General features: G+C 49.6%; 1 protein-coding gene across 1 annotated transcript in view; it reads left to right on the plus strand.

Annotated features, from left to right (window-relative positions):
• Positions 1 to 276: 276 nt before the first annotated feature.
• The window catches only part of MGAT4B (alpha-1,3-mannosyl-glycoprotein 4-beta-N-acetylglucosaminyltransferase B), a 285,731-nt gene continuing 258,459 nt past the window's right edge, over positions 277 to 27,548 (plus strand). The window contains exon 1 of the mRNA XM_083181481.1: positions 277 to 621. Within this exon, the coding sequence (XP_083037607.1) occupies positions 525 to 621 (97 nt within the window). The 5' untranslated portion in view covers positions 277 to 524. The remainder of the gene's footprint in view (positions 622 to 27,548) is intronic.

A 27,548-nucleotide genomic window follows, 5' to 3' on the forward strand; every position in this document is an offset into this window, starting at 1 on the left:
TGTGCATTGCAGGCTGTACAGTGTGTAATACACATGGTACAGTGTGATCGGGCTGTGCAGTGTGTTACACATAGTGTGACGGAGCTGTACATAGCAGGCTGTTACACATGGTACAGTGCTGTGTATGTGTGGTACTGTTGTTGTGTTGTGGCTGTTGCTGCCAGTGCCTATGCGCGCGCCTGTGTGTGTGCTGCCCCTGATGACGTCACCCGGAACCCGCCCCCTCACACACAGTCAGTGAGACTACAGAGACAGCGCTGCCTGTGACCGCTCGCGGCCGCGCCCCCTCCTCCCAGGCGCGTGACACCCCCTCCTCCCTCTCTATCTCCTTCTTGCGCGGCCCCGATCCTCCGCGTGCCTGGTGCCGGGTTCCCGAGGCCGCGCCCGGCGGTGTCTCCATCAGTCCCCGTTCCCGGGAGCTGTGCGCCACTCACCGCGGACAGAGAGACGGGTACACCGGACACCTTCCGACCCCCGGACATGCAGCCGCCCCCGCCCAGGCTGAGGAGCAGCAGGAGGAGGAGATGAGGCTCCGCAATGGCACTTTCCTGACGCTGCTCGCCTTCTGCCTCTGCATCTTCCTCTCCCTGTCCTGGTACACGGCGTTCTCCGGGCAGAAAGGTGAGTCCTCACCCGCAGCAAGGTCACTGTGCGGGTACCCTAGTGCCGTGCCCTCTGTGTGCAGTACTGGCCACCTGTGCCCCCTGGTGTGGCTGGGCATCCCCAGCATAAGGCTTGCCCTCTGGCTTGATGGGCACACATAGCTTTTAGTGTTGGCAGCCCCAGGCATGTGTGGTGGTAGTACTGTGCCCTCAGTTTGTAGTGATGGACGTTCATGTCATGTGTGGTGGTAGTACTGTGCACCCAGGTTGTAATGTTGGCAGCCCCTGGCATGTGTGGTGGTAGTACTGTGCACCCAGGTTGTAATGTTGGCATCCCCTGGCATGTGTGGTGGTAGTACTGTGCTTCCAGGTTGTAATGTTGGCAGCGCTTGGCATGTGTGGTGGTAGTACTGTGCACCCAGGTTGTAATGTTGGCAGCGCTTGGCATGTGTGGTGGTAGTACTGGGCATCCAGGTTGTAGTGATGGCATCCCTGGCATGTATGGTAGGAGTACTGTGCATCCAGGTTGTAGTGATGTAGCCCATGGCATGTGTGGTAGGAGTACTGTGCACCCACGCTGTAGTGATGGCAGCCCATGGCATGTGTGGTGGTAGTACTGTGCACCCACGCTGTAGTGATGGCAGTTCTTGGCTTGTGTGGTAGGAGTTCTGTGCACCCAGGTTGTAATGATAGCAGCCCATGGCATGTGTGGTTGTAGTGATGACAGTCCCTGGGATATGCAGTGGTGATAGTACTGTGCACCCATGTTGTAGGAGGTTGGAAGTTGTTGGCATGTGTGGTAGGGGTACTGTAACACAGGTTGTAGTCCTGACAGTCCTTGGTATGTGTGGGAGGCTGCCAATCACTGAAATGTGTGGTAGGAGTGCTGTGTACACATGTTGTGGTGATGGCAGTTCTTGGCTTGTGTGGTAGGAGTGCTGTGTACCTAGTTTGTGCTGTTGGCAGCCCCTGGTCATGTGTGGTGGGAGTGCTGTGTACTGATGTTATGATGACAACCCATGGTACTACAAGTGCTGTGTATCCATATATCAGTGCTGGCAATCCCTGGCATGTGTACCAGCGGTGGTGTTATTTAGGCCCCCTTTAAGTTTAGCAGTATATTGAAGATATGTAATTGGCACCACTTCCTTCACATGACTGACAGATGTGCTGGGGACCCTCAGATTGATGCCTTATTTGCCCCCTGCACATTGGTTGTGAAGGAAGTAAGTTGCTTGTTGTGTCCTGCCATTTGCTGATTGCCAGGCGGTTTCTAAGGGATGGCATTTGGCAGAGGGATGCTCTCCTGGTTGTATCACTGGTAGCATCACTGTTGATATCTTTACTTGCACTAGCTGATGGTCACAGATGATATATTTAATGTGTGCGATTCCTCCAGTCTCCCTTATTTTATTAATGCACATCCATAGCTGCTGCTTGTCTTATTTTCATGCTCTTTCAATTTAACAATGTATCTTCTGAATGACTAAATGTGTATTTTTGGCTTCTGTGTATACAATGTTACTAAGCATCAGCCTTCTGTAGTAGTGTTGTCTTTAGAAGACTTTGATGAATATTTTGTTGCTGTTTGGAGCACCAAACGTTTATCTCCAAATGAATATCCCACACACAAATTGAGTTTGTATTTACAAAATCTGCCGGTTTCCTCTTATGTATATATCACCAGCTTTGCTTGTCTTCCACGCCTGTGTGATCTATGTCACAGCCTAGTGTTCTTTCTCCACCTATTGCCTCATTATTCTAAGGCATAAATGTCTCTCAAGTCATTATTGTTCCCCTTTGTATAGATTGCTGTGCTGTAAGTGTGAATTGAAGGATTCTTTGCACAGTGGTAAATGCTCTTTATATTGTGACGTATCACAGAAGCTTTTTATTCTGGTATCATTTGCCTTGCCTCATTATTATGAAAACTGTGGCTGATTCCCACGGGACAAGGGATAATAACAGAAAAAATATTTACAGAGACGGAAAGGAAAAGTTATTAAGAACCAAGACATGCCAGATTAATTTGGTGTTTCTGCGAGGGAGTATGTTGTACGCTGGATATTGGTTGTGTCATATTGTGATTTATTTATGTTTTTGTGAATGAAATTATTGGATTCAGGCCCTAAACACAGAACAGCTGTATAAAATAAAAGCACGGTGACCATGGGATGAAATTGTACACTGTCAGACAACTAGCTGAGTGCTTGTTCCGAGGACCAGATTCAGCCAAATCTTTGCGATGGTATCCGGTCAACGGATCTACGATGTCTAGATTGACCATGCTTTGGTGAACCACGATTAGTCGATTTCATCTAGTTAGATGCCTAAAGTTAGTCGACGGCGTCTAGATAGTCAGTAATGGAAGTTAGACGCTGCTGGCCACACATGACGTGGGCGTGAGCATCTCCTTCATTGTGGCGGGGGAGGGGCAGATTCCCTTTAGGGAGATGGGCAGGGTTAGTGGGGCTGCAGGGTGGTGACTGGGGAGCGGCGGTGGGCTCCGACAGAATGGGACGCGCAAACTTTTCGTGCATGCGTGCCCCCTTCTGGGGTATGGCACACAGTGACGATTAGTGATTCATGAAAACTGCTCCATCTGTAGAGTGCGATTATAACACAAGGCACCTTGCCTGTCCACTGGGACCTCTGTGACCTTTGTCACAAAAACTCATGTTGACCACGGCCCTGTCCCTCTTGGTGTCTAACTTCCGTTACTGTCGACTATCTTCAGTCATCTAACTAGACGCGACTAGGGGGGGGGGGGTCAACCATAACCTGGTCAATGTAGACCATTTTGATCAACTATACCAGGGTTGGCCAACCAATCAGAGGCGACGAGCCAAAAAATCAGTTCTGGAATCTTTGAAAACCCTACCCTGTCTACTGTGGTTTTTCTAGCACAGGTCTGGTTTGCATATCAGTGCTGATATACAGACCACACTGTGCTATAAGTACCACAGCAGACAGCGACACCCCAGGCAGGGAAGAGGAACTGCATGGGTTTTCAAAGATGGCGGGTGCTAGAATGAACACTAATAAGCTAATATCCCTTGCAGACCTTAAACTCCGGTCCAAGTCGGGATAATGAACAATGATTGACCTGTGTTTCCCTTTTCACACTGAGGCTAGGTCCTGAGAAGAACTGCATGGTAAACCGGGGCATGCGCTGGTGTGAAAGGGATGACCTGGGTTACCAGTGCCAGCTGTGCGTCCATGGTCCTGACCAGGGGTTTTCCTGGTCCGTGACGTTGAGCTCCTTTAAACATAACCCAGATCCTGTTTCACACCCCAGGGGTCCCGGACCGGTCCTGGTAATGACCGGGATCATAAACCCGTGTTGACCCTCTTACACCAACACGACCTGGGATTGTCTGGCAATTTCCCTGGTCAAAGGCCTGGTGCGAAAGGGGTCATTAGTCCAGGGAACAAGTCCCCACAAAAAGACCGAATGATGACTAGAACAGAAAAAGGTCAGATTGTGTTAATCTGGAAGAATGGAATGTAATGAATTTAGGCTGTTAGTAATGGCACTACCTATGTGGTATAGAACTGTAGAGATATGATATAAGGCGGGTACACATTAGACTAGCTGATGTCCTCATCCATTTCCCTTGAACTCCCGGACAAACAGTATAGTGCATACACGCTGTGCAAACTTGGAAAATATATCATAGTGTCCACATCCAGGAGTCTGCTGTCGTTTGACAGATCTTCCTGTATGCTCAAACGATCAGAGGAAGCGAACGATGACCAGGGGGGGGCGCATTGGCATTGGGGGTGATAGAGCGTAAACACTGGATGATTTACATGATTTGTCGTTCCGATATAATCATGCAGATCATTTAAATGACGACTAATGTGTACCCAGCTTTAGAGGAGTAGTAACAAGAGGGCTAGTAAAATACTTGGGATACTTAAATGGGTACTTGTTTCCTAGCACGGCCACAATCGCCTGCATCGTGTACCTTTAAGTTAAGGTACACGATGGACCCGATTTCCGGCAAAGGGAAAATCGCAGGCATCGCGTCGGTCGCGACCATTAACATTGGCCCCGACGCGATGCCCGCGATTTTGCCATAGGCTTCAATGTTAAAATATTTTTTTACATTGAAATCGGGAGCATCGCGTCGGTCTTGTGCCATTATAATGGCACACGATGAGATGGACTTGATTAAGTCCATCTCGCATAGTAAAAAATTTGAAATGGGCCAATATGATCCATTTCACATTATATATGTCCCCGTCGTCACCCCACAATTGACGTGAACCCGAAGCGTGGCGAGCGGCGGCGGTGCGCATCCTCCGACCTTTTCATTCCCCTGCTATCCACGTCGGCGTGGAGTTGAGAATATAAAGTGTGGCGAGCGCAGCTAGCCACTGAGCCCGAAGCGTGGCGAGGGGACACGTATACCTGTGAAGTAATACGCGTCCCCTCGCGGGGCTCGCTACGCTCGCCACGCTTCGGGCTCTTTATATTCTCAACTCAACGCCGACGTGGATAGTAGGGGAATGAAAAGGTCGGAGGACGCGCACCGCCGCCCCTCGCGGGCTCGCTGCGCTCGCCACACTTCGGGTTGGCGTCAATCGTGGGATGGGGTTTACAGTGTAAAATTGTGGGTCTAGGGAATATTTTACATTGAATCCATAGTAAAATCGGGTCCCAGGGACCCTATTCACATTTGATTCAATAAAAAAATTGGGTCGGTCGACAGGGTTGGAAGGTTTGACACAAGCATTAGATCATCAATGGCAAGATCGACAGTCAAGAGCTCAATGTGTGTTTTTCATAATTTTTTTTTTTTGAGCCGACACGTGTCGTCAGGCGGTATTTTGTGCCCTACCATTCACTATGGCATGGAGGGAGAACAGAATAGTGTAGCGAGGTACCATGCCTTAAGCACGGCGAGCATAGTGGTACAGGGTTTGATGGTGTCCATGTCGACTAAGTCAACATTCAGGACTAAAAAAGTGACCAATACACAGCCCCAGCTGCTGTGGAGCTACACAGCCCTACATGCTTGCTCTGCCGCAGTTCAGCAAGTCATGGATGCTAAAATACTGTCAGGAAATGCTGGGCTGTGTAGTTCCACAGCAGCTGGAGTACCACACATTGTCTAACACCGGCATAAACCAACTTTTAAAAATGGCGCTCAGTTTCCGCTACGTGTGTGAGAGAGAGGGAGCTGTGAAAGACTGGCACCGTGTCAGTAAAAAGACGTATAAAGGTTACATTACAACGAAAGACTAAAAACTAGGCTTTTTTCGTTTTTCGTTCTTTAAAAAGCACTTTGAAGGTGACCGGATTGAAGCCTTCATGTGTATTCCAGGGCAATGCGAAGACTTGCTTTAACATGGTTTTGCACTTAGGACTGCACAGGTGACAAGGATGCACCCATCCTATTTGCCAACCACTTAAGAAAAGAACTTGTCAGTGTGAGTATTGTGGTAGTCACTGCTCTGAGGGAGGTAGTAAGGGTAATGTCACTGGATAGATTTTTCAATGGATTAGTTGTCTTTCTTACAAGTCGTGGTATCAATAGTTATAATGAGAAAATTAAGCAGCTGGTGTAATTGATCCAGGGAATTAGTCTGATTGCCGTGTGTGCGGGTCATCTGATTGCCATGTATAGGTCAGTAAGTATACCCCCCTCCCCCGCTCCGTAAGGATAAAGTGACAGATGTTGACTGAGATATTTCTGCATTCCTCTAGAACAAAACATCCAGAATGTATAAAAGGTTCCCGCTTGATGTCCTGACAAGATAACGGGCATGAATTTACTCCGATTTCCTCCCACACTCCAAAAACTGGCAGATTAATGGGCTTCTGACCATAAAATGTATTCTGTATGTGTTTTGTCTCTGTGATATAAATTAGAAGCTCACTTGGGTCTGATGACAGTGTGGGAATTCAATTTGGGTAGTATTGGGCGATATTCAGTTGTTTTGACACTGGGGGTGACTCTTCGGGGCACCCAAATCCAAGCTCTTGTGCCCACACCTCATGCACACAGTAGTATGCATGGGTTTATATGCGTACATCGTTTGGGTGTACATGCGCAGTAAGTAATGGGCGCCCGCTGCACTTTACACCAATTGGTAAAACAATGGAACAGAACCCTTTGGACTCCATTACTTGAGGCTTCCAGAAAAAATTCCATCCATCCCAATGACTGATCTGTTTTCTGTAACGCACTGCGGAATGCGCGCGCCCTATATAAATACATGATTATTATATTACGGCTCTGTATGATATGATTATGGTGGGAATATATATATAGCCCTGGTATTCCTTGAATCCCTTCAGCAAGGCCAGCTGTTTCTCTGTGTTCTTGTCATGCATCGGTGGTCTAGCAACAGCCTCCCATTCATCGATTGCAGCAGCTTCCCCAGCATTTCACAACCACATCGTGTTCACATGTCTGTGTATGCTGCACATGTGCCTTCTGCTGACTGAGATGGAAAAGTACCAGAAACCAGGTATCTTCAGCCTAAAATTACCATGGCTTCCTGGTTTGTCTGGAACTTAGAGCGCTGAAATTAGTCATGGTAGCTTATTTTTACTTGGTAGGTTATAAGAGCCAGGAATATGTTCTATAAATGTTCCCTTTTTAAAATGTATTTGCATTTTATTTTTGGAAAGAGGGCTCCAGGGCTGCCATCAGGAATTTTGGGGCCCAGGACTCATTTCCAGTCCGGGCCTCCCCCCTCCTCACTTGACTTACTGTAGCCCGGCTCGTGCTCCCCCATCTCCTCTTCAGCTGAGCTACAGCCCGCATGCTTCTTCAACCGGCAGCCAATTAAAATGCAGCACCGACTGGTGAACCAATCAGAGCTCGCGTACCGGCAGCCGCTCTGATTGGCTGCTGGTACATGAGCTCTGATTGGCTCAAAAGCCAATCAGCATTTTAATTGGCTTCTGGCGTCCTGAGTTGAATAAGCCTGCGCTCCGGGACCTGCTTTGTTGATTGCAGCGCAGTGGAGGCAGTTGGGGGTTTGCGGTGGGCCAGAGGCCAGTGTCCGTGATAGCTGTATCCACAGCACCCCCCTACTGGTGGCCCTGGAGGACTCTGATCTCTGTGTTACCTGTCCATTTGCTGTACATATCTGTGGTCAGTCCTTTTACCACAGTCTAAAGATTATTATGAGCCAGTGCCTGGTATTGGGATTAGAAGTATGAGCAGCGATTATTGAAGTCTATTTGAGATAAACAGATCTTAGGTTTTACTAGTTATTGTGTCCCTGGTGTACAGCATTTAGAGATGTGTCCACATACATCTATCCTCAATGCGACATGTCGCTTTATACATGATGTGTGAGCTCTGCAGTAACAGGCGTCTTTTTTTCAACTTCTTTTGTTAAATTACGTCTTATTTGCAAAACGGAGTGAATTGGAAGCACAAGCAGCTTTTGCTGAGTAAAATGAAATGCAACGTCCCTATATTTTTTAGTCTCTGCTACGTTCCATTTTGCATGTAGATACAGTAGCAGTCGCACAGAGAAAATAGGCATGCCACATATTTTAATCAGCTGAAGCTGCTTGTGTGTCATATTCGCAAAAGGCACATTTAAACAGACAAAGTAGCAGTAAAGATGGACGGCGGTACAGAGTCAAACCATGGTGTGACCTAGAGGTGCCTATTTAATGCAAAAGGAGGCTAAGGGGGTTTATTTACTAAGATGAGAGTTCTTTTGTAGATGGGATATTGTTATGGGCAACCAATCAGATTCTATTATCTTCTTGAAGGTGCTAAATAAAAAGTAGATTCTAATAGGTTGCTATGGGCAACATCCCATCTTCAATAGGACTCCCATCTTTGTAAATAAACCGACTTTAAAATGGAGAATACTGTAAATGACACATTAATGGTTTGTTTGTTTTAATTGTGTTTTGCCAAATGTAAAATCAACTTGTCAAATAAAAAAAAATGTAAACTTGCATTTCAATATTTCTCACTTCTGAAATATCGGGTTGAATGTAACATGCACGTACTGATAGCTTGTGCCCATTTTTTTTTTTTTTATGATGCCAAAACATTTTTTTCTACAAAAGCAGGAAAAAAAACTTTACGTTGCAAGCTAAGCAGACTAAAGTACAAGAGGTTTGATTAAAATGTTTGCCTGGATTTGTGTGTGTGTGTGTGTGTGTGTGTGTGTTTCTTTGACAAGCATAGTTCGTCCCCTAAGCTGGGTACACTACAGCTGTTCTACTCCATGAGCAGTGTTTTCCCTTGAACTCCTGGGCAAATGATAGAGTGCATACACTGTGAATACTATTGTCCCGCTCGGTACATGCAGTCGTCGATGATGTAATAAATATTGAGCTGCTTGTACAGATGACAAAAAACCTCCTTAAAGTCCTACTGGAGCGTACACACTGGGCGATATAACACACAATGGGGCAGATGTATGAATTGTCGTTATGGGGGAGAAGGAGTATCAGCGCTCGTTAAGTGCACTGATACCGCTTCTCCCTCATGTATGAAGGATCCGGTGTGTGCTAAATGTCCATATTGACACTTATCTAAATGATAGGACGTTATGCAGGGCGAATGTTCCGCCGGCTGCCGCTATCTGCTTTGCCAGCAGTAGGGTGGCACAGACCTATCTCCACAGCAGGGACAGCGCTGTCCCTGCTGCTGGCTCTGGGCTGCGCTGGCGATCTCACTTGAATAGTGAGATCCGGCGCACGCCCAGTCCAGCCGGCTGGGGGGAAGGAGACAGCGCTTCTGCGTAAAGGATGCGCTGTCTCCAGGAGGGGGACATCGCCGGAGGGGGGAGTTTGCGTTAATACATCTTTCCGATGTCCCTTCCTGCTTCGCCTCATTAATGAATGTATTCACTATATCGCTAACGATGTGTGTTCCCATGGGTCGTTAACGAACCACCTGTCATCTAAACATGCATTACAATTTGCACGACTGCATGTTCAGCAGCAGGGCCAGGTGAAGTCAATGAACGATTTAGTTAACTATGTCGTTCAGTGTTTTTGCGCCAGATCATTCATTTGATGTCAGCGGTGGAGCTGATCACATAGTGTGTGTGCCGAGCTTCAGTGCAGTCTGTCCAGACGCATTCATTCTTCTTTTGGCTTATTGTCCGTAATGTTCTTCACAATCTCATATTTTACTTTATGGATAAAAACAAAATGGATTCTCAGTTTGTCCAGCGCTCTCAATCGCAGCTGGAAATGCTAACCAGGAGCACCACTCCTTAACACATATACAGAAACAAAAGTAGAGGGTAGCTTTCCAGCACTGGTTGAATCTAGTAGTTGTTAAATGCCCGATATCTTCCAATGGATATCCTATAGGACCACACTGACCTTAGTGTTGGTCCCTATATGCACAGAAAGGTTTCTTTCATTGGCTCAAACTCAAAGGGTCTTGTATACTTCTATTCAAAACACGGGGAGATCACAACTGACCTGATAATAGGTCCCTATGTACACATCACGGTTTCTTTCAGGAGTTCCAACTCTCTATGACACACATGTAATCTGCCGCAGATACTACTGACCTGATAGAAATACCCTATGTTCACATAGGGGTTTCTTTGGTACGTCCCAGCCGGTATAGTGGATCCCCGGAAACAAGAGGCGTGTTTTTCCAAAACAGGACGGTTTATTGTGAATAAAAAGTCACTCCAAATCTTTTTACCTGTTTTGGAGTGACTTTTTATTCACAATAAACCGTCCTGTTTTGGAAAAACACGCCTCTTGTTTCTGGGGATCCACTATACCGGCTGGGACGTACCAAAGAAACCCCTATGTGAACATAGGGTATTTCTATCAGGTCAGTAGTATCTGCGGCAGATTACATGTGTGTCATAGAGAGTTGGAACTCCTGAAAGAAACCGTGATGTGTACATAGGGACCTCATATTTTACTTTGTTTATTGGAGGATTAAATGATTTTGCCCTTTTATAAAAAAAAAAAAAATCTTTGTCTCCGCATAGTTTATGTACAGCGGATTGTCTTATTTGAAACTGTTCTGGAAGTCTGCTTTTTATATTATCTAATATTTTATCGTGAAGTAAATTTGTGTTTGGTGCAGAAAGCTTACACGGCGATCAAAGAATCTTATAAATCCCATTTTCCCTCCTTTTGCCTTCAGTAGTTAGAATCTCTAGATTTGTGTGGGATATGCTGTGTACACACGAGGGCGACAGGAGCTGAAATTGCTGGAAATATGGTCGCTGTGATGGGAGTGTTCCCCAGCGATAAATCGAAACGGAACCTCTGCCGGCGATAAATCGCAGAGTGCGCGCTCCCATTTTCAGCCCCATTGTAATCGCTGGTTGCAGGAGCTTGCTCCTGCGACCAGCTGATTACCTCTGCGGCACCGCCGGCAGAGGTTCCCTTTCATCAGCGACCATCTCTGGAGAAACTGAGCAATATATCTTCCCCGTGTGTACGGGGCTTTATGTTTAGGGGGGTATTCAATGTTCCGCCACTATTCCTGACAGGGGAAATAGCGGCGGTTCCCTATTCAATGCTGTCTTTAGCAGCAGCATTGAACAGGATCACAACAGAACGGGCCAAACTTTAGAAGCTGTCTGGCCCATTCTGCCGATAACGGCCACGGATTGTTGCGATCTCGCTCGCAGATGGACAATCCACGGCCGTTTTTGCAGCCACGCCCCCTTTTCGACGATCGGCAGACGGGACATTGAATCCCGCCTGCCGATCTGCTGTCGGTCTGACCGCAAACGGGCCAGGATCACGCTTGTCGGGAGGGCTTTGTGAACAATATCGCCTAGTATGTACGCTGTAAATCGTTAACGGCGCGTGCTCCCGTCCGTCATTAACGACCCGCTCTCTCGTCCAAACCTGTTCGGATGAGGGAGATCTCGTTAACAACTGTCATGCTGCAGCCAAGTGTGTATCGGCCATAATCCTTAGAGTGCCAACATCTCTGTGAGAGATGCCAACAATCTCTGCAAAAAAATGCCGGTTATATAAATTCAAATAAAAAAATTATTGGCAATTTTAACACCTATTTTGACAAATTCGCTTGGCCCTAAGAGGGTTAACATTGTTCTGCTCTCCACAATCGTAGTGTAAAAGTCCTTACACGTTCGGTGTTGTGATAATGCTCTCTGCATGGACACAGAAATGTGTAACCTATTGTAAATATTTAACAGTTTTGTAAGCTTTTAACATTTAGATGGCCTTTTACAAAAAAAAAGTTCCATTGGAAGTGGAGATGAAGCCTTTATTACACATTAATGTACTTCAGTTATGTTGGTTTGGGATACTAATGTGTGGCATGCTGTTAAAGTACTTTACCCAGGCCAAGTCCTTTCCATTGCCAATCATTAAAAAAAAATATATATTTTTTCGCTTATGTACGCTGCGGATCCCTTGTGGTGCCATTTAAATAAGAAGAATTCTGTAGCTGTAATTCAGGGCCTTTAAAGTGCAAGTGATGGTGTTCCAGTGCCCCAAGGTCGTGCTTTGCAAATAATAAATCACTGTTGGGGGATAGATATGCAGGGCAGTTACCTGTTCAGCCGTGTACAATACTCAACCCAGTTAATGGTTGAAGCTCAATAGCTGTGAGCTAGGCTCAACCTCGTATCCCTGGTGATCAGGGCTGCCATCAGGCATTTTGGGGCACAGGACTTCTTACTTGACTTACCGTAACCTGGCTCCTGCTCCCCCATCTCCTCTTCTGCTGAGCTGCAGTCCGGAGGTCCCGGAGCTCAGGCCAATTAAGACACCGCACCGGCTGATGAGCCAATTAGAGCTTGCATACCGGCAGCCACTCTGATTGGCTCAAAAGCCGGTGCAGCATTTTAATTGGCTGCCACAGTCCTTGGTTGTATAAGCATGCGCTCCAGGACCTGCTTTGTTCAGTGCACTGAGCGCAGCGGAGGCAGTTGGGGGGTTGCGGTGGGCAAAATGAGCTGCCCCGGCCCTTCCAGAGTACCCATAGCACCCCCCTATTGGCGGCCCTGCTGGTGATTGTTGATCATGGAAAACAGTCACTGGTGGTCTTACCCACACTGAATAGAAGCTGTGGGCATGTGCATACGCAGTACAGAGGCCGATACTGTGCAAATGACGGTCCCGGGACCATGGCAGGGGGCAGAGGCAACGAAGACCAGCAGTGGAGGGGGAGTGCAGCATTGTGGCGAGCAGCAGCCCCCATCCTACACTGAGGTATGAGCCGCTGCTGATGGTAACCAAATAGCTGCTCTGTATAATTTTATAGGGCCGTGTCCGGGAAAAAAATCCGCAGGCAGCCACTAGAACAGAGATGGCTAACCTTGACACTCCAGCTGTTGTTGAACTACACATCCCAGCATGCCCTGCATCATTTGTAGCATAGCCAAATAGCAAAACTGTAGCAGAGCTTGCTGGGATGTGTAGTCCAACAACAGCTGGAGTGTCACGGTCAGCCAGCACTGCACTAGAAGGTGCCCAACGGAGCGATTTAATTGTAGCTCCGCTTGTACATGTCCAGCTAAACCCAACCTTGGTGATGAACGTGTAAAAGAAATCCAATGAATACTGCTCTGCAATCTCCCATTACTACTGTTAAGGGGCATACACATGAAGAGATCTGTGCTAAGCAATTTTGCTAAGCAATCTGGCTAGATTGTGACTGCATGTACTGAGTTAGCAAGAGATATTTAATCTCTTGGAGCATACAACTGGAGAGATCTGCGCTTACTTTCTAAGCAATCTAGTCAGATTGCTTAGAAAATAGCACAAATTTGCTCTGTGTGTATGCCCCTTTACTTCAGTGCTGATTGGTTGCCACGGGCACTTATCATACACTTAACCCGCAGTCTCTTGATAGCTTTGACCCGCTTCTCCTTCAATGTATTAACAAACAAAACAAAAAACCACACACGCTTTTTCCAGTCTCCTAAGTAACAAAAAACGCTTATGCACATATGGAGTATAGTTGGATCACACAGGGGAACCCAGCCAGTAATGTCCTAACTGGTGCTTTGCCATAACAGCTTTTTGCTCTGTATTAGCAACCCCTTTTCGCTCCTGTTTTTAAGGATTGACTGTTGCTGCCTAAATATAGAATCATTTGGCTCCAACTAATGAGCAAGATTGTAAATAAATGTGTGTAAAGTGTGCTCTTTTTTTTCCTCTGGGTTACGACACTAATAGATTACAAAAACAACAAGGATTGCCGAATGTTAGTCAAGAAATAAGGGCCACTTTGAAGCACAAATCATTCGCTAATGTAGTAGAAATGCAGCTTTAAGCCACAGTGTTCCTGGGCTGCTGCCAACGCCCATGGGTTTATAGATGATGGCACAGGTAGAGGTGTTGGCACTGCCTGAGGACGTATTGGGCGGACTGGCGGAGCTTGTTTTACAGTGAAGTGTAGAACAGAGACGTTAGATTAGTGTTGCAGCAGTATTTGAAGACAAACACTGGCAAATGTTGTTTTATTTAATGCATTGAAGTACTCAGCTTTGTGCCGTTTGTATAGTGTGTCCTTCTGCGTAGTCTAAGATCAAGTTTAAGCTTAGAGGTGCACCCCCCTCCTCCATCCAGGCCCCCTACTGTCTGCCGGGACTAGCGCAGCGCAGTTGAGTATTAGCGCTACTGCGCATAATGCAGATCTCTGGAAAATAAAACAATACCCCAGGGGTAATCGTATTTACCAGAACTAGTGTAAACCCATCGGAACCAAACGTTTCCTATAAATTAATTGTTTAAGGTTCTTGTTGGTGGCCGAGGGCTAGACACTCTGCACCTCTTTGTTTGATCTTAAGGTTGTTGGAATGAATACTCTACATTCTCCCGTGTCTGAGACATATAGTTGCAACCTATTGATCACACGCCTTCCAGTAAGGTTTTTACAGTTTTGTTTTTTTGCTGCAGGGGAGACCTTCTGTTATGGGTAATTATGCAAGTATTTACTTACTTACTTTAGGACTGATCATTGAACACCATGCATACACCAAGCCTGACACTGAGCACCTTATGTAGAGAAGGACAGTGGTCTCCTTTGCACGGTAAACCCGCAAAGTAGATATTTTGGATCTATCGGTAGAGCAAATGTTTAAATTGCTCGCGCACCCTTCGCCGCTATTTCAGAAAGGGGAAATGGTGGCGGGGGTTGAATACCCCCCGACTTTACACACGGGAATGTTGCTGCTCCGCAACGCACCAACCTCATTTTTCTCCTTGACTGGCACATGTACAATATAAGGCCTATATTTTGAAACCATGTAATTACGTTCAGCTATCCTCACAAAATAGGTCTAAAAATCTTAAAGCATTAATGTATAGATAAGAGAATTGTCAAATTCTAAATGAAAACCAACTAGAAAAGCAGACTGAATTCCCAGTGAAGGCTGGATGTCAACAGATAATGGAATCGGCTTAGAACATCTGCTCTTCACAATGGCTTTCATAGACAGAGGAGACTAGAAGGAATTTACAGGGTCTACGTCGGACCTGCAGCTTGCCAGGAAAGTTAGAAGCCAATATCCATGTAGAGAAACAGGAGTATAGTCCATATGGACAATAACAATGATATTGTCCAACTGCCAGAGGGCTGACTCATTTCTCCATCTCCTCATATCGTTGGGGAAGTTTGTCATTCCCATATTTATGAGTGATGTTGCCCATAGCAACCAATGAGATGTGATCATTTCCCTAATGCATCCTACAAAATGATAGACAGAATTTGGTTGCTATGGGCAACATCACTTCTCTTTATTTTTAGACGCTTTAGTAAATCTACCCTCTTAGTAGCAATGATAGAAACTACAAGAACCGCGGTCCTCAAGGCACACAGTTCGTGCAGGTTTTAAGTTTAGCGATTCTTGAGCACAGGTGACTTAATTGAGTACCTCCGTTAATTTGATTCAAGCATTTCTGCTGAAGCCTATCCTTAAAACCTGGACTGTTATTGGCCATTGAGGGCTAAAGTTGGAAAACACTGATCTATTTGATACACAATACAAACGTCTAACATTGTATAAAATCCAAATAAAAAAAGGAAAATAAAAAAAATTAAAGGGTCTTCACATCCAATAACGTTCACATCCTTCCCTTAAAAGCCAATGGCAGTTAGAAGGTGATTGGCGGGTGCGTTATCACTTTCCACTTTATCCGAACTTCATCTATTCTCCAGGCTTAGTACATCCTCCCCTTGTATCTTATGCGTTTCCATCCAAGCCATCGGAGGGTGCCTGATCCGAGTGCAGCCCATCCGATCTCGGATCCGCACAGGACCGTATGTCAAACACATGCAATTTTGACACTTCACCTGGTTTCTTGCCCCGATGAGTTGAAATTGGATGTAAAAGGCCAAAATCGTGCTAGTATATGGGCACCTTTTATGATCGCTGTTGCAGTAATATTTATAAAGCATATCCTTGTCCTGCATTGTTTTGTGCTGGAAGTCCGTTCTCTTGATCTCCTCATTGTTTATGTAAGTTGCTGTGGAACCTTTTATGGTGACATTTAAATCAAGGTTCATGATGATGATAATAACTAGAGCATAGGAGTTTAGAGAATACTGACTGGGTAGACATGCTTTAGCACACATTTAGTGTAATCAAATGCAGGAATAGGAAACTCATTCATTGCACTTTAAGTGTTCTGCAGTACAAAGATTATACTAAAGAGTGCACTTACCAGCCGACCATGTGAAATTGAAAATGTGTTTGTTTTACATTTTTAAAGGAGGAATTCATGCAAAATTATTGCACTGGCTCATCACCTGCTGGGCTACTTGTGTGGGCGTCATCAATACTACCAGAGGCAGAACTACTATTGGTGCAGCAGGGTGCCCACTGCTGCCCCTGTCACCCTCTGCCTTGTTGCATATTGAGAACTTGGATTGGGCTAGAGCAGGGGTCCTCAAAATATTTTGCTCTGGGACCCCATTAGACAATAAAAATAATTACGGGACCCCAACAAGTGAATGCAGAAGGTCATCACATCACATGTGTAGTGAGCAGACAGCACATACATGGCAGCATTGTGGAGGCACAGAGTGATGGGAGGAGTCTAATATATCTTAACCCATCACATCACATGTGTAGTCAGCAGACCGCACGTACATGGCAGCATTGTGGGGGCACAGAGTGACGGGAGGAGTCTAATGTACCATAACCCATCACATCACATGTGTAGTCAGCAGACAGCTCATACATGGCAGCATTTTGGAGGCACAGAGTGATGGGAGGAGTGTAAAATAACAGAGATTTCACCTACATGCAGCAGGAGCCACTGCAGTCATTACATGTGGGGATAGAGTAGGTGTACTGGAGGAGTGGCACTTTAAGAAAACTTTACTGCTGCAGGCTCCTCCCTCCTCTATCCCCACCCAGACCCCAGTCTTAGAAAAAGTGCCCGGAGGAGTAGGTTCTCTGGGCCTATTCTCCTCAGGGAGTTAGGTCTTTTACTTTTTAATTTTATTTTTTCTTTATGGAATTTTTATTTTTGATCTGCTGAACTCAGGCAGACCCCTCCGCAGGGTCTGCCTGCTCCGTGGGACCTGGAGGGGTGCTGGTCGCCACTGCCTGCAGTGCGCCTTCCATGCACCCGGCCACCGGTGCCACCGCATCGGGGACCCGCCGCAGCTGCACGCGGCTCGCGTTACGGGTCCAAGGCCTGGCCACTACTCCAGGACAGAAGGCAGCATCGCTGCAGGTAAGCGGCGCTGTGCGCCGAAATGTGGCCTGAGACGGGCGGGCGCACCCGTTCTCATTGATTCAGCAGCCTGTAGTCTGACGGCCGCCATTTTGGGGAGCGTCAGTGGGGACAGCATCAGAGCGGAGGCTGTACACAGCGCTCCGCTCTAGTAAAACTACGCGCCGGAGGGAGAGGGAGGGCTTAGGTGACGTCACCAAGCAGACGCCCTTTCTTTCTCTCTTCTCTCCCTGCTGCCGGCGCCATTGCTGTCCCACCGCAAGGCTGATCTGAGGACATCGTGTACAGCGCTCCAGCGCACGCACTGCAGTCCAGCGCCCCCCTTACCCACTACAGAGCAGGTCTGTAAGTTACTGGGGGATTATTTTTTGTGCACAGTTTACAGAGATTGTGCATAATCTCTGATACAAGGGCGGAAGGCTCCCCCTCCCTATCCTAGCTCAGCTCCGCTGTTTTAGGAATAGTATCTGTTGCTTTACAAGTCTGTGCACTCTCTTATATTGTGTCTGTGTGTGTGTGTGTGATTTTATAACTAATCTCATACACTGACAATATGGCAGGAAAAGCTGCCTCCAAGGCTGCCCTTAAGGTTTTTACATGTAAGACCTGTAAGGAGCAGTTCACCCAGCATATAAAGGGTGTTTCATTGTGTGAATCTTGCTATAAGGCAGAGCACACACAGGAAGTTGAACCTCAGACACAGTCTTCTCAGTCAGAATCTTCTGAGCCTTTACTACAGAATGTGTTGGCTGGATTGGCTGCAGAATTAGCTGCTTCCAGAAAGGACAGGGAGAGATTTCATGCTCACCTGTCCATTATGGGTTCTACTGAACCAGCCTGGGTTAAGACGCTTATGCAATCTGTGGCCTCTGGGTCCAACCCTGTAGCTGGGCCTTCACGGCCTCCACAAAAGCGTCCCAGATCTCCCATAGGTCAATTACAGGATGATAATGATACTGATGGGGATGACGATGTGGATTTGCTTCAGGTAGATGAACCTGAATTCATTCAGGATGAGGCGCTACAGCGTGATGATCCACAGGGGGTAGAGGGCCTGATTCAGGCTGTTCGCACCACACTTAATTTGGTGGAGGACGATACTCCGGTTCCTTTGTCCTTATTTGGGCGGACACAAAAACAGCAGGTTACCTTCCCTGATTCGGCTGAATTGGACAGACCTCTCCTAAATGTATGGAAAACGCCAGACAGAAAATTCCAATTGTCTAGGCGCATGAAGTTGCTTTACCCTTTTTCTCCAGAATCTAGGGAAAAATGGGAGACTCCGCCTCCAGCTGATGTCTCGCTGTCCAGGCTATCCAAGCGAACTACGCTTCCAGTTCCGGCTGCAGTGGCTCTAAAGGAGGCTCCTGACCGCCGTCTTGAGACCACGGTAAAAACTATTTATACCACGGCAGGGGTCTTGCTCAGACCAGCCTTAGCTTCAGCCTGGGTCAGTAAGATCATGGAAAAATGGTCTGAAGAGCTTGCGTTGGGTTTACAGAGCGGTAGGCCCCGTGACGAGCTGCTACAGCTGGCTCTGTATGTTAAGGATGCAGCTGTCTATACAGGAGAAGCTGCTTCAGATGTAGCTGAGTTGGGTGCTAAAATCTCAGCTTCAGCGGTATTGGCCAGACGTACTATCTGGTTAAGATCTTGGCAGGCGGAGGCCGACATAAAAAAGGCAGTAGAAGCTTTGCCTTATGCGGGAGATATGTTGTTTGGGCCTGAGCTTGACAAGCTCATTGCTCAAGCAACCGGAGGTAAGTCTACCTTCCTCCCTTCGGCCACTCCCCCACCGAAGAGACAATTTACACCGTCCTTTCGGGCTTTCAGAGGGGGCGCCTCATTCAGAGGACGTGCCAGGGGAGGTTTTTCGTCCTTTCGAGGGCGTAGAGGCAGAGGTAGCAGAGGAGCCACAGCCGCAGTTACCTCTACCCGTCGTGCAGAAACCAAGGTTGCAGACAAACCTGTGGCATGACGGGCTTCCCGCCCATTTGGGGGATCCCAAGGTGGGCGCAAGGTTATCCCTCTTCAAGAACGTCTGGAGGTCTCACTGTCGAGACAGTTGGGTGCTTCAGATTGTGGAACACGGGTACAAACTGGAGTTTGTTCAGGCTCCGCCGAACAGGTTTTTTACAACAGGCCTACCTGCTTTAGTAACAACACAAGCAGCTTTGGTCAACTCCATTCAAAGTTTTTTACAAGCAGGGGTCATTATACCTGTCCCCAGAGCTCAGGAAAAGATGGGTTATTACTCAAGTCTTTTTCTAGTACCGAAGCCGGACGGTTCGGTAAGGCCCATTCTCAATCTGAAGCACCTCAACGATTACATCGTGTACCACAGGTTCAAGATGGAATCTATAAGGTCAGTCATTGCAAGCCTGGAGCCAAGGGAGTTCCTCTTATCACTGGACATAAAGGATGCCTATTTGCATATTCCGATCTGGGAACCACACCATCGGTTCCTCAGGTTTGCGATTCGCAATCAGCATTATCAGTTCAGAGCACTCCCTTTCGGTCTTTCATCAGCTCCAAGAACCTTCACAAAGGTTATGGCTTGCATGATATCAGCCCTTCGGATTCAGGGGATAACGATTGCGCCCTATCTGGACGATCTTCTCCTGAAAGCATCCTCTCCACAAAAACTACAACAGGATGCCCGGACTACCTGCGACTTCCTGGTTCAGAATGGATGGATCCTGAATTTCAAAAAGTCTCAGCTGGAACCAACACAGAAGATATTATTTCTGGGTCTGTTGTTCGACACTGTCCAGGAAAAGGTTTTTCTGCCATTATCCAAGGTCACAGTCATCCAGCAGAGAGTTCGTCAGGTCCTGACGCCTCGCAGAGTATCGGTGCATTTGTGCACCAAGCTGTTAGGCCTGATGGTGGCAGCCTTCGAGGCCCTATCTTACGGAAGGTTTCATTCCAGGACCTTCCAAGGCAATCTTCTAGCTCAATGGTCGGGATCCCATCTTCAAATCCACAAGACCATTGTTCTGTCCAAGGAAGCTCGACTCTCTCTTCAGTGGTGGCTGAATACATCCAACCTTACCAAGGGTCGCTCCTTCCAGTCTCAGGTCTGGACTATGGTGACCACAGATGCCAGCCTTCGGGGTTGGGGTGCGGTCACGCTGGGTCGCACTTTCCAGGGTCTTTGGACCAGCCAGGAAGCCCGCTTACCCATAAACATCTTGGAGTTACGGGCTATCAAGTTGGCACTGGCACAAGCCCACCCCCTTCTTGTCGGTTTGCCGGTAAGGATACAGTCGGACAACATCACGGCAGTATCCTATATCAACCGACAAGGGGGCACCAGGAGCAGGACAGCCATGCGGGAAGTCCGCCCGATTCTGTCCTGGGCAGAAACATACACCACCGGTTTCTCCGCAGTCTTTATTCCAGGAGTGGAAAATTGGGAGGCGGATTACCTCAGCAGGCAGGACCTCCACCCGGGAGAGTGGGGTCTTCATCCGGAGGTTTTCCAACAGCTGGTTCAGAGATGGGGGATGCCACAGATAGATCTCATGGCATCCAGACTGAATCACAAACTTCCCCAGTATTGTGCAAGGGCTCAGGATCCAGCGGCTGCGGCAGTGGATGCCCTCTCCATTCCCTGGGACTTCGACCTGGTATATCTCTTCCCTCCTATTCCGTTACTTCAAAAGGTACTCAAACGGATAAAGAAGGGAGCAGCAGAAGTCATCTTAATCGCTCCAGATTGGCCCAGGCGTCCGTGGTACTCCGACCTCAGGGACCTGATGGTGGAGGAACCTTGGCGCCTACCGCTGCGAGAAGACCTGCTGCAGCAAGGTCCATTCGTCTACCAAAACTTGCCTCGTCTACGTTTGACGGCGTGGCGGTTGAAGCCGAACTTTTGAAGAGAAGAGGTATACCAGGAACGGTCATTCCTACAATGCTTAAAGCAAGGAAGGATGTAACAGCGTCTCACTACCATAGAATATGGAAGTCATACATCCGCTGGTGCGAGGCTAGGAAGGTGCCTAAGGCAATCTTTTCTCTAGCTAGACTTCTTGAATTCCTGCAGGTGGGACTTGCATCAGGTTTGAAGCTTGCTTCTCTCAAGGTCCAGGTTTCAGCCCTCTCAGTATTCTTCCATCGCAGGATAGCGCTGATTCCTGAGGTACAAACCTTTTTTAAAGGAGTGCTTCGACTTCAACCACCGTTCACTGCTCCTACGGAACCATGGAATTTAGTGGTGGTTCTAGAGTTTTTGAAGTCAGATGTTTTTGAGCCACTGGACACCGCGGATCTCAAATTTCTGACTTGGAAGACGGTGATGCTGCTGGCTTTGGCCTCAGCACGTAGGGTTTCTGAATTAGGAGCCCTATCGTGTAAGTCTCCTTTCCTTACCTTTTACAGGGACAGGGCTGAACTACGTACTAGCAGGAATTTCCTTCCTAAAGTGGTTTCTGCATTTCATGTAAACCAGCCTATTGTTGTACCAGTTTTTCAGGGTGAAGATGCTTCTCTGGATGTAGTCAGAGCCTTACAGGTTTATGTTAGGCGAACCCAACATCTAAGGAAATCTGACAGCCTTTTTGTGCTCTACGATGCACTTAAGAGAGGTTGGCCTGCGACAAAAAGGACTTTGGCAAGATGGATTTGCTGTACAATTAGGGAAGCCTACTTGTATGCACAAAAGAGGGTACCATCGGGAGTGTCAGCGCACTCCACGAGGTCAGTAAGTACTTCTTGGGCCATGGCGAGAGGTGTCTCCTTGACACAAGTGTGCAAAGCGGCTACCTGGTCGGGATCTAGCACGTTTGCAAAGTTTTATCGGTTTGATACCTTCGCCAGCTCGGCTACGGCTTTTAGTAGGGCAGTGTTACAGGAGCCCCAGAGCTCTCCCGCCCGGACTTAAAAGCTTGGGTATGTATCCCCACATGTAAAGAACCACGAATGCTGAATAAGCACTGAGTGAGCATAAACCCCTGATGGTTCCCCAGGTTACGCTGGAAGGTCAGCTGATATGCTGATAGGATGGGCACAAGGCCTATCAGAGTGGTGGGAGGAGTATAGACAGGGAAGAAAAGGATCATACTCACAGGAAGTCTTCCTCTGTCTGAAAAAGCGTTCTGCAGGATCAGGCAAGGCTGCTTTGCAGCAAAAAGAATTTCTGTTTGTATTCAAGCTTTTCTTATTTTCTCTAATAACGCTCTGTCTCCTCTCCCTTTCCTCCTCTTATAGATCTGTCCCCTTTTTCTCTACCTGTCTCGGTGCTGAGATGGCCTACAGGCCGCGCAGATCGGTACGCCCGCCCGCCCGCCTCGCTGACGCTGGGGTGGATTGGGAGGCGGCGGGGCCTAGTGGCGCGGTCCCTGGTGGTTACAGTGGGGACCGGAGGGGATCGCGGCGCGGTCCTGCGGCTCCTGTGCCGCCCGCGCGTCTGGACGCGATGGTCGCGGCGCCGGCTGATGACGCGGCCGGGCGCCGGACCTCGCGTAGTCCAGGCAGAGGCCGCGGCGGGCGCGGCAGCGCTCGCGGCAACCAGGGGGGATCGGGCAGGGGTAGCGCCCGTGCGGCAAGTACCAGTGTGAGAGGGCTAGGCCCCCGCACGCCGGCCAGGCCTGGATCGCGGCCTTCAGCACGAACCGGCGCCCAAAACATGGCGGCACAGGCCGCGCAGCCGGAGATGCAACAGCCACCGGGCGCCCATAAGCGCAGGCATACCCGTTCCAGGGGCACTGTGGCACAGGCTACTCAGGCGCAGGGCGGCCATAGGCGCTGTCAGAGCACAAGAGGCGCTGCGTTACAAGCCACTCAGGCCACCCCTCTACATGCACAGGGCGTCAATAGGCGCAGGCAGGGCTCTCGCCCTTCATTCATTCCCATCCTGGCTTCTAGGTTGCCACAGAGGGGTCTCCCAACGGGAGAAAACACCCCAACTCCCAGCAGGTCGGGTAGGGGCCGCGGGAGGGCCCGAGGTGGGGGCCAGGGGCCGGCTAGGGCCCAGTTAATGCCACCACCCCCTTTGGAGACACCCAGGGTGACAAGGCCGCTAGGGATGAGGTCATCACTGCATATAGCAAGGCGTCAGATCCTTAGAAGGGCCAGATTGCTTCCCCTGCGCAGTGCTCAGGCCTCTGCGCCTGCTGCACCAGTTACCACGGCAGCTCCCACCCCACCTGCGGCCGCAGATGGGGGGGTTCAGCAATTTCTGTCCCTACTTTCTGACTTTATGAGGCGGTCACCGGCTCCCGGGGGGGTTGCTCCGACCCACAGTCAGGAGCCTGGGGCTCCCTCAGGGATCCCTTCCCCGGCTCCGACAGCTGGGGCTTCATCAGCGGCGATGGCAAGACCTACGGCTCCCCTCACCGCGAGGGATATCGTCGCTTCAGGAACCCCCCCAGTGGGTTTGGTGGTGGATACCCCACAGATGAGCCTTGTACCAGTGGAGGGTACTTCAGGTGGGTCAGCTCCCAAGCGCAAGCGGCGCAAGCGTAGGGCGGCACATACCTCCTCCTCCTCCGGCGGATCTGACTCAGGGTCGTCGGAGGGTGAGGGGGGTAGAAAGTCGCGCAGGCGCCGCAGGCACAGGCGCAGAAGGCACTCTAGCTCCAGTGGCAGCTCGGGGTCACCATTGTTCCCTAGGGGTCAAGTTGTCCAGTGCGAGAACACAGCAGTGCTCAGAGGCCTCAGGCGCAGCGTCCAGGAACGCATAAATGACGGGAAATACGTCAGCTTCTTCACCATGACGGCTCAGGCGGAGAAAGAATATCGCGCAGCAAAGAGGCGAGGGGGTATTGGGGAAGAGGCCTACTGCACCTATCACCGGTGGCAGGCGGGCATGTTCATGTTCGCGGCTTGTTACCTAGAAACAAGACCGCAGGAACACATGAACATGGTGCGTTACATGCACATGATCCATCAGATGTTCCTGTCAGAGGCCGACTCCTCATGGCGCTCATATGATGAGAATTTTCGCCGCAAGCAGTCAGGGCTGGCCATTATGGCGTTAGGGTGCAAAGACGTGGAGATCTGGATGGGGCCGAAGCCGGCGGCTGCTCCGGCAGTGGCCGCAGCGGCCACGCCAGCCTCCAGCCCCGCCCCTCGAAAACAGCAACAACCCTTTCGCGGTAGGGCGGGGGGGGCCCCCGCCGGGCGTTGCTTCGCTTTCAACGGAGCTGGCTGCTCCCTGGGAGCCTCTTGCAAGTTTAAACACGCATGCTCAAAGTGCTGGGGCAATCACCCGTTTAGAGACTGCAGGAAGGGCAAGCAAGGAGGCACCTCCCAGGCTTCCACAGCCGGGGGCACACCTCCGTAAGGCCCCCTCTCCTGTGCGGGTTGACCGCTTGGCCGGATGGCTGGGACGGTATCCGTATAGGGAAGAGGCAGAATTCCTGGAGCAAGGTTTCCTCCTGGGATTCCGTCTACCAATTCAGGGGGAGGTGGTAACACGCCCTCCCCGAAATTTAAAATCCGCAATACAGATGCCCGAGATAGTGTTAGAAAAGGTAGATAAGGAGGTGAGCTTGGGGAGAATGGTGGGTCCTTTTCCATTCCCCCCTATAGAGAACTTAGTTATCTCCCCGGTGGGGGTGGTCCCTAAAAAGGCTAGCGGCAAGTTTAGGCTTATCCAACACTTGTCCCACCCACCGGGTGGCTCTGTTAATGACGCCATCCCTGAGCATTTGTGCCGCGTGCAGTACCAGTCATTTGAGCAGGCACTTGATATCGTGCGCAGCCACGGACACGGGGCCATGCTGGCCAAGGTGGACATTGAGTCTGCCTTTCGCCTTCTCCCCCTGCATCCGGAGTCATTCCGGTTCATGGGTTTTCGCCTGCCCACGGGCTTTTACGTGGACAGGTGCTTACCAATGGGCTGCTCGATTTCCTGCGCTTACTTCGAGAGATTTAGCAGTTTCTTGCATTGGTGCGTAGAAGTGGGTTCAGGCGAAAATAGTGTGGCCCACTACTTGGATGACTTCCTATGTGTGGGCCCTGCCGATTCTCAACGGTGCAAGCGTCTGCTGACTTACTTGCAGAATCTGTTCCGGGAGTTTGGGGTCCCCATTGCGGAGGACAAGACGGAGGGCCCAGTGCAGCGGCTGTCCTTCTTGGGGATAGAAATAGACACAATGGCGGCCTGTTGCCGTCTCCCCCAGGACAAGCTTTCGCGGCTACGCGGAGCCATTAGCCTGGCTCTGGCCACGGGCAAACTCCAGTTGCGCCAGCTTCAGTCCCTCCTGGGACTGCTCCATTTCGCTTGCAGGGTCATACCCATGGGCAGGGTTTTTTTGCAGAAAGTTGGAAAGATCCATGTCAGGCGTCAGGCACGCACTCCATTTTATACGTCTCTCTGCAGAGATAAAGAGGGATTTACGCACTTGGCTCTCCTTCCTGGCGCAGTTCAACGGTGTCCTGATTTGGCCTGCCAGCCCTCGCACCAATGCGCAGTTACAATTGTATACTGACGCAGCAGGCGGGGTGGGTTTTGGAGCCTTCCTGCACGGGTCGTGGTGCGCCGCGCCATGGCCTGTGGAATGGGTGGCGGAAGGACTTACAAAAAACTTACTGCTTTTGGAGCTGTTCCCCATTGTAGTGGCACTGGAGCTATGGGCAGACAGGCTACGCGACTCCAGCATCATATTCTGGTGCGATAATTTGGGAGTGGTGCACTCTATTAACAGGCAGGGCTCAGCTTCCATGCCTGTGGTTCGCCTGCTTGCGCGGTTGGTGCTGCGATGCCTGCTGTTCAACATACAGTTTGTGGCACAACACGTTCCCGGAGTAGAGAACTCTGTGGCAGATGCATTGTCCAGGGCCGACTGGGAGAAGTTTCGGGCCCTGGCTCCCGATGCATCGATTGTTGGTGAATGCTGTCCCTCTTATATTTGGCAGATGATCAGGCCGGAATGGAGGGGCTAGCCATGCGGGCTATCGCACCACGTACGCTCCACTGCTATCAGGCGGGATGGCAAGAGTGGGAGCAGTTCAGACTGGCTGCTCCTCAAGCAGGTAAGACACCTGAGGAAGCCATGGTGGCTTTTGTTTGGAGTGCATACTCCAATGGTCGCTCTGTCGCCTCTGTGCGCAGAGTCTTGGCAGGGGTGTCTTTTTTCTCCGCATTACAGGGTAGGGCGGACCCGTCCCGATCATTCCTGGTGTCTAGGGCGCTGCGGGGTTGGCGGCGGGATACACCTGCCCCCACGGACTGTAGGCGCCCCATTGATATGTCGTTGCTTCCAGCATTGCTGGACGCTCTGGGGGACATCTGCTGGCCTCACTACGAGGTACTCTTGTTCCGCACGGCGTACGTGATGGCATACCACGGGGCCTTCAGGATTGGGGAACTGGTGGCACCGTCAAAACGAGCGCCCTCGCCTCTGACTGTGGACGACCTGGTGGTCCAAGCTGACTCGGTGCTATGTCACCTGCGACGATCCAAGACGGACCAGGCTGGGAGGGGGCGGTGGCTGTCCTTGCTGCCGTGCACGGTGGAAAAGGCGTGCCCTGTGACGTTGGTCTCGGCCTTCGCCCAGGCGCGCCCGGACCTTCCAGGTGCATGGTTGATGCACGAGGATGGGTCACCGCTCACAAAATACCAGTTCTGTCACGTCTTGGGACGGGCGCTGGAGGCCACGGGTCTCGATCCCAAGGAATTTGGGTCTCATTCCTTTAGGATCGGGGCTGCTACCTCGGCGGCTGCGGAGGGCCGCTCCGACGCAGAGATTCAGGCTCTGGGTCGATGGCGCTCGGCAGCTTTCCGGAGGTACATTCGGCCAGCTTTATCTGTCACTTTCAACCTTGGTCAACTGGACGCATAAGCGCTCGCCAACTTCCAGTGGGGGCCTTGAGGTGTGTTTTCACATCCGTCTGGGGGCACAATTCGGCTATAATTACAATATGGCATGGCGTACTTGTTAGTTTACTCCAGACGGTGTGTTTTGTGCCTCAAGAGCTGGTCGGCCTCGGCTTCTTCTCATTCCTCTCTCTAACAAGTGTGGTGAATGCTTGGTATGCAAGCTTGTCGACAGCCTTCTAACCTCTTTATAAATATTTCAGGTCGACAGGACGTTAAGTCCATTTGGATGATTGGACATTCCTTTGTCTATTGGGCTTCCAGGGCAAACATTGCATCTGATGTACGAGTGTTTAGTCGAGCTGGGGAGGTTAGGTGGCTGGGTGAGAGAGGTATGCTGTGGAAAGGGCTGCAGGCTGGGCTGATTCGAGCCCTGAGAAAATTTGGGGTCCCGAGGGTCATTATTTTCCACCTGGGTGGTAATGACTTAGGGCGAACGACTGCTCTCGAGCTACGCTCGGTGATTGTGCGG

This window comes from Crinia signifera, chromosome 4, assembly GCF_055691185.1.
Source record: "Crinia signifera chromosome 4, ASM5569118v1, whole genome shotgun sequence".
Taxonomy (NCBI): Eukaryota; Metazoa; Chordata; class Amphibia; order Anura; family Myobatrachidae; genus Crinia; species Crinia signifera.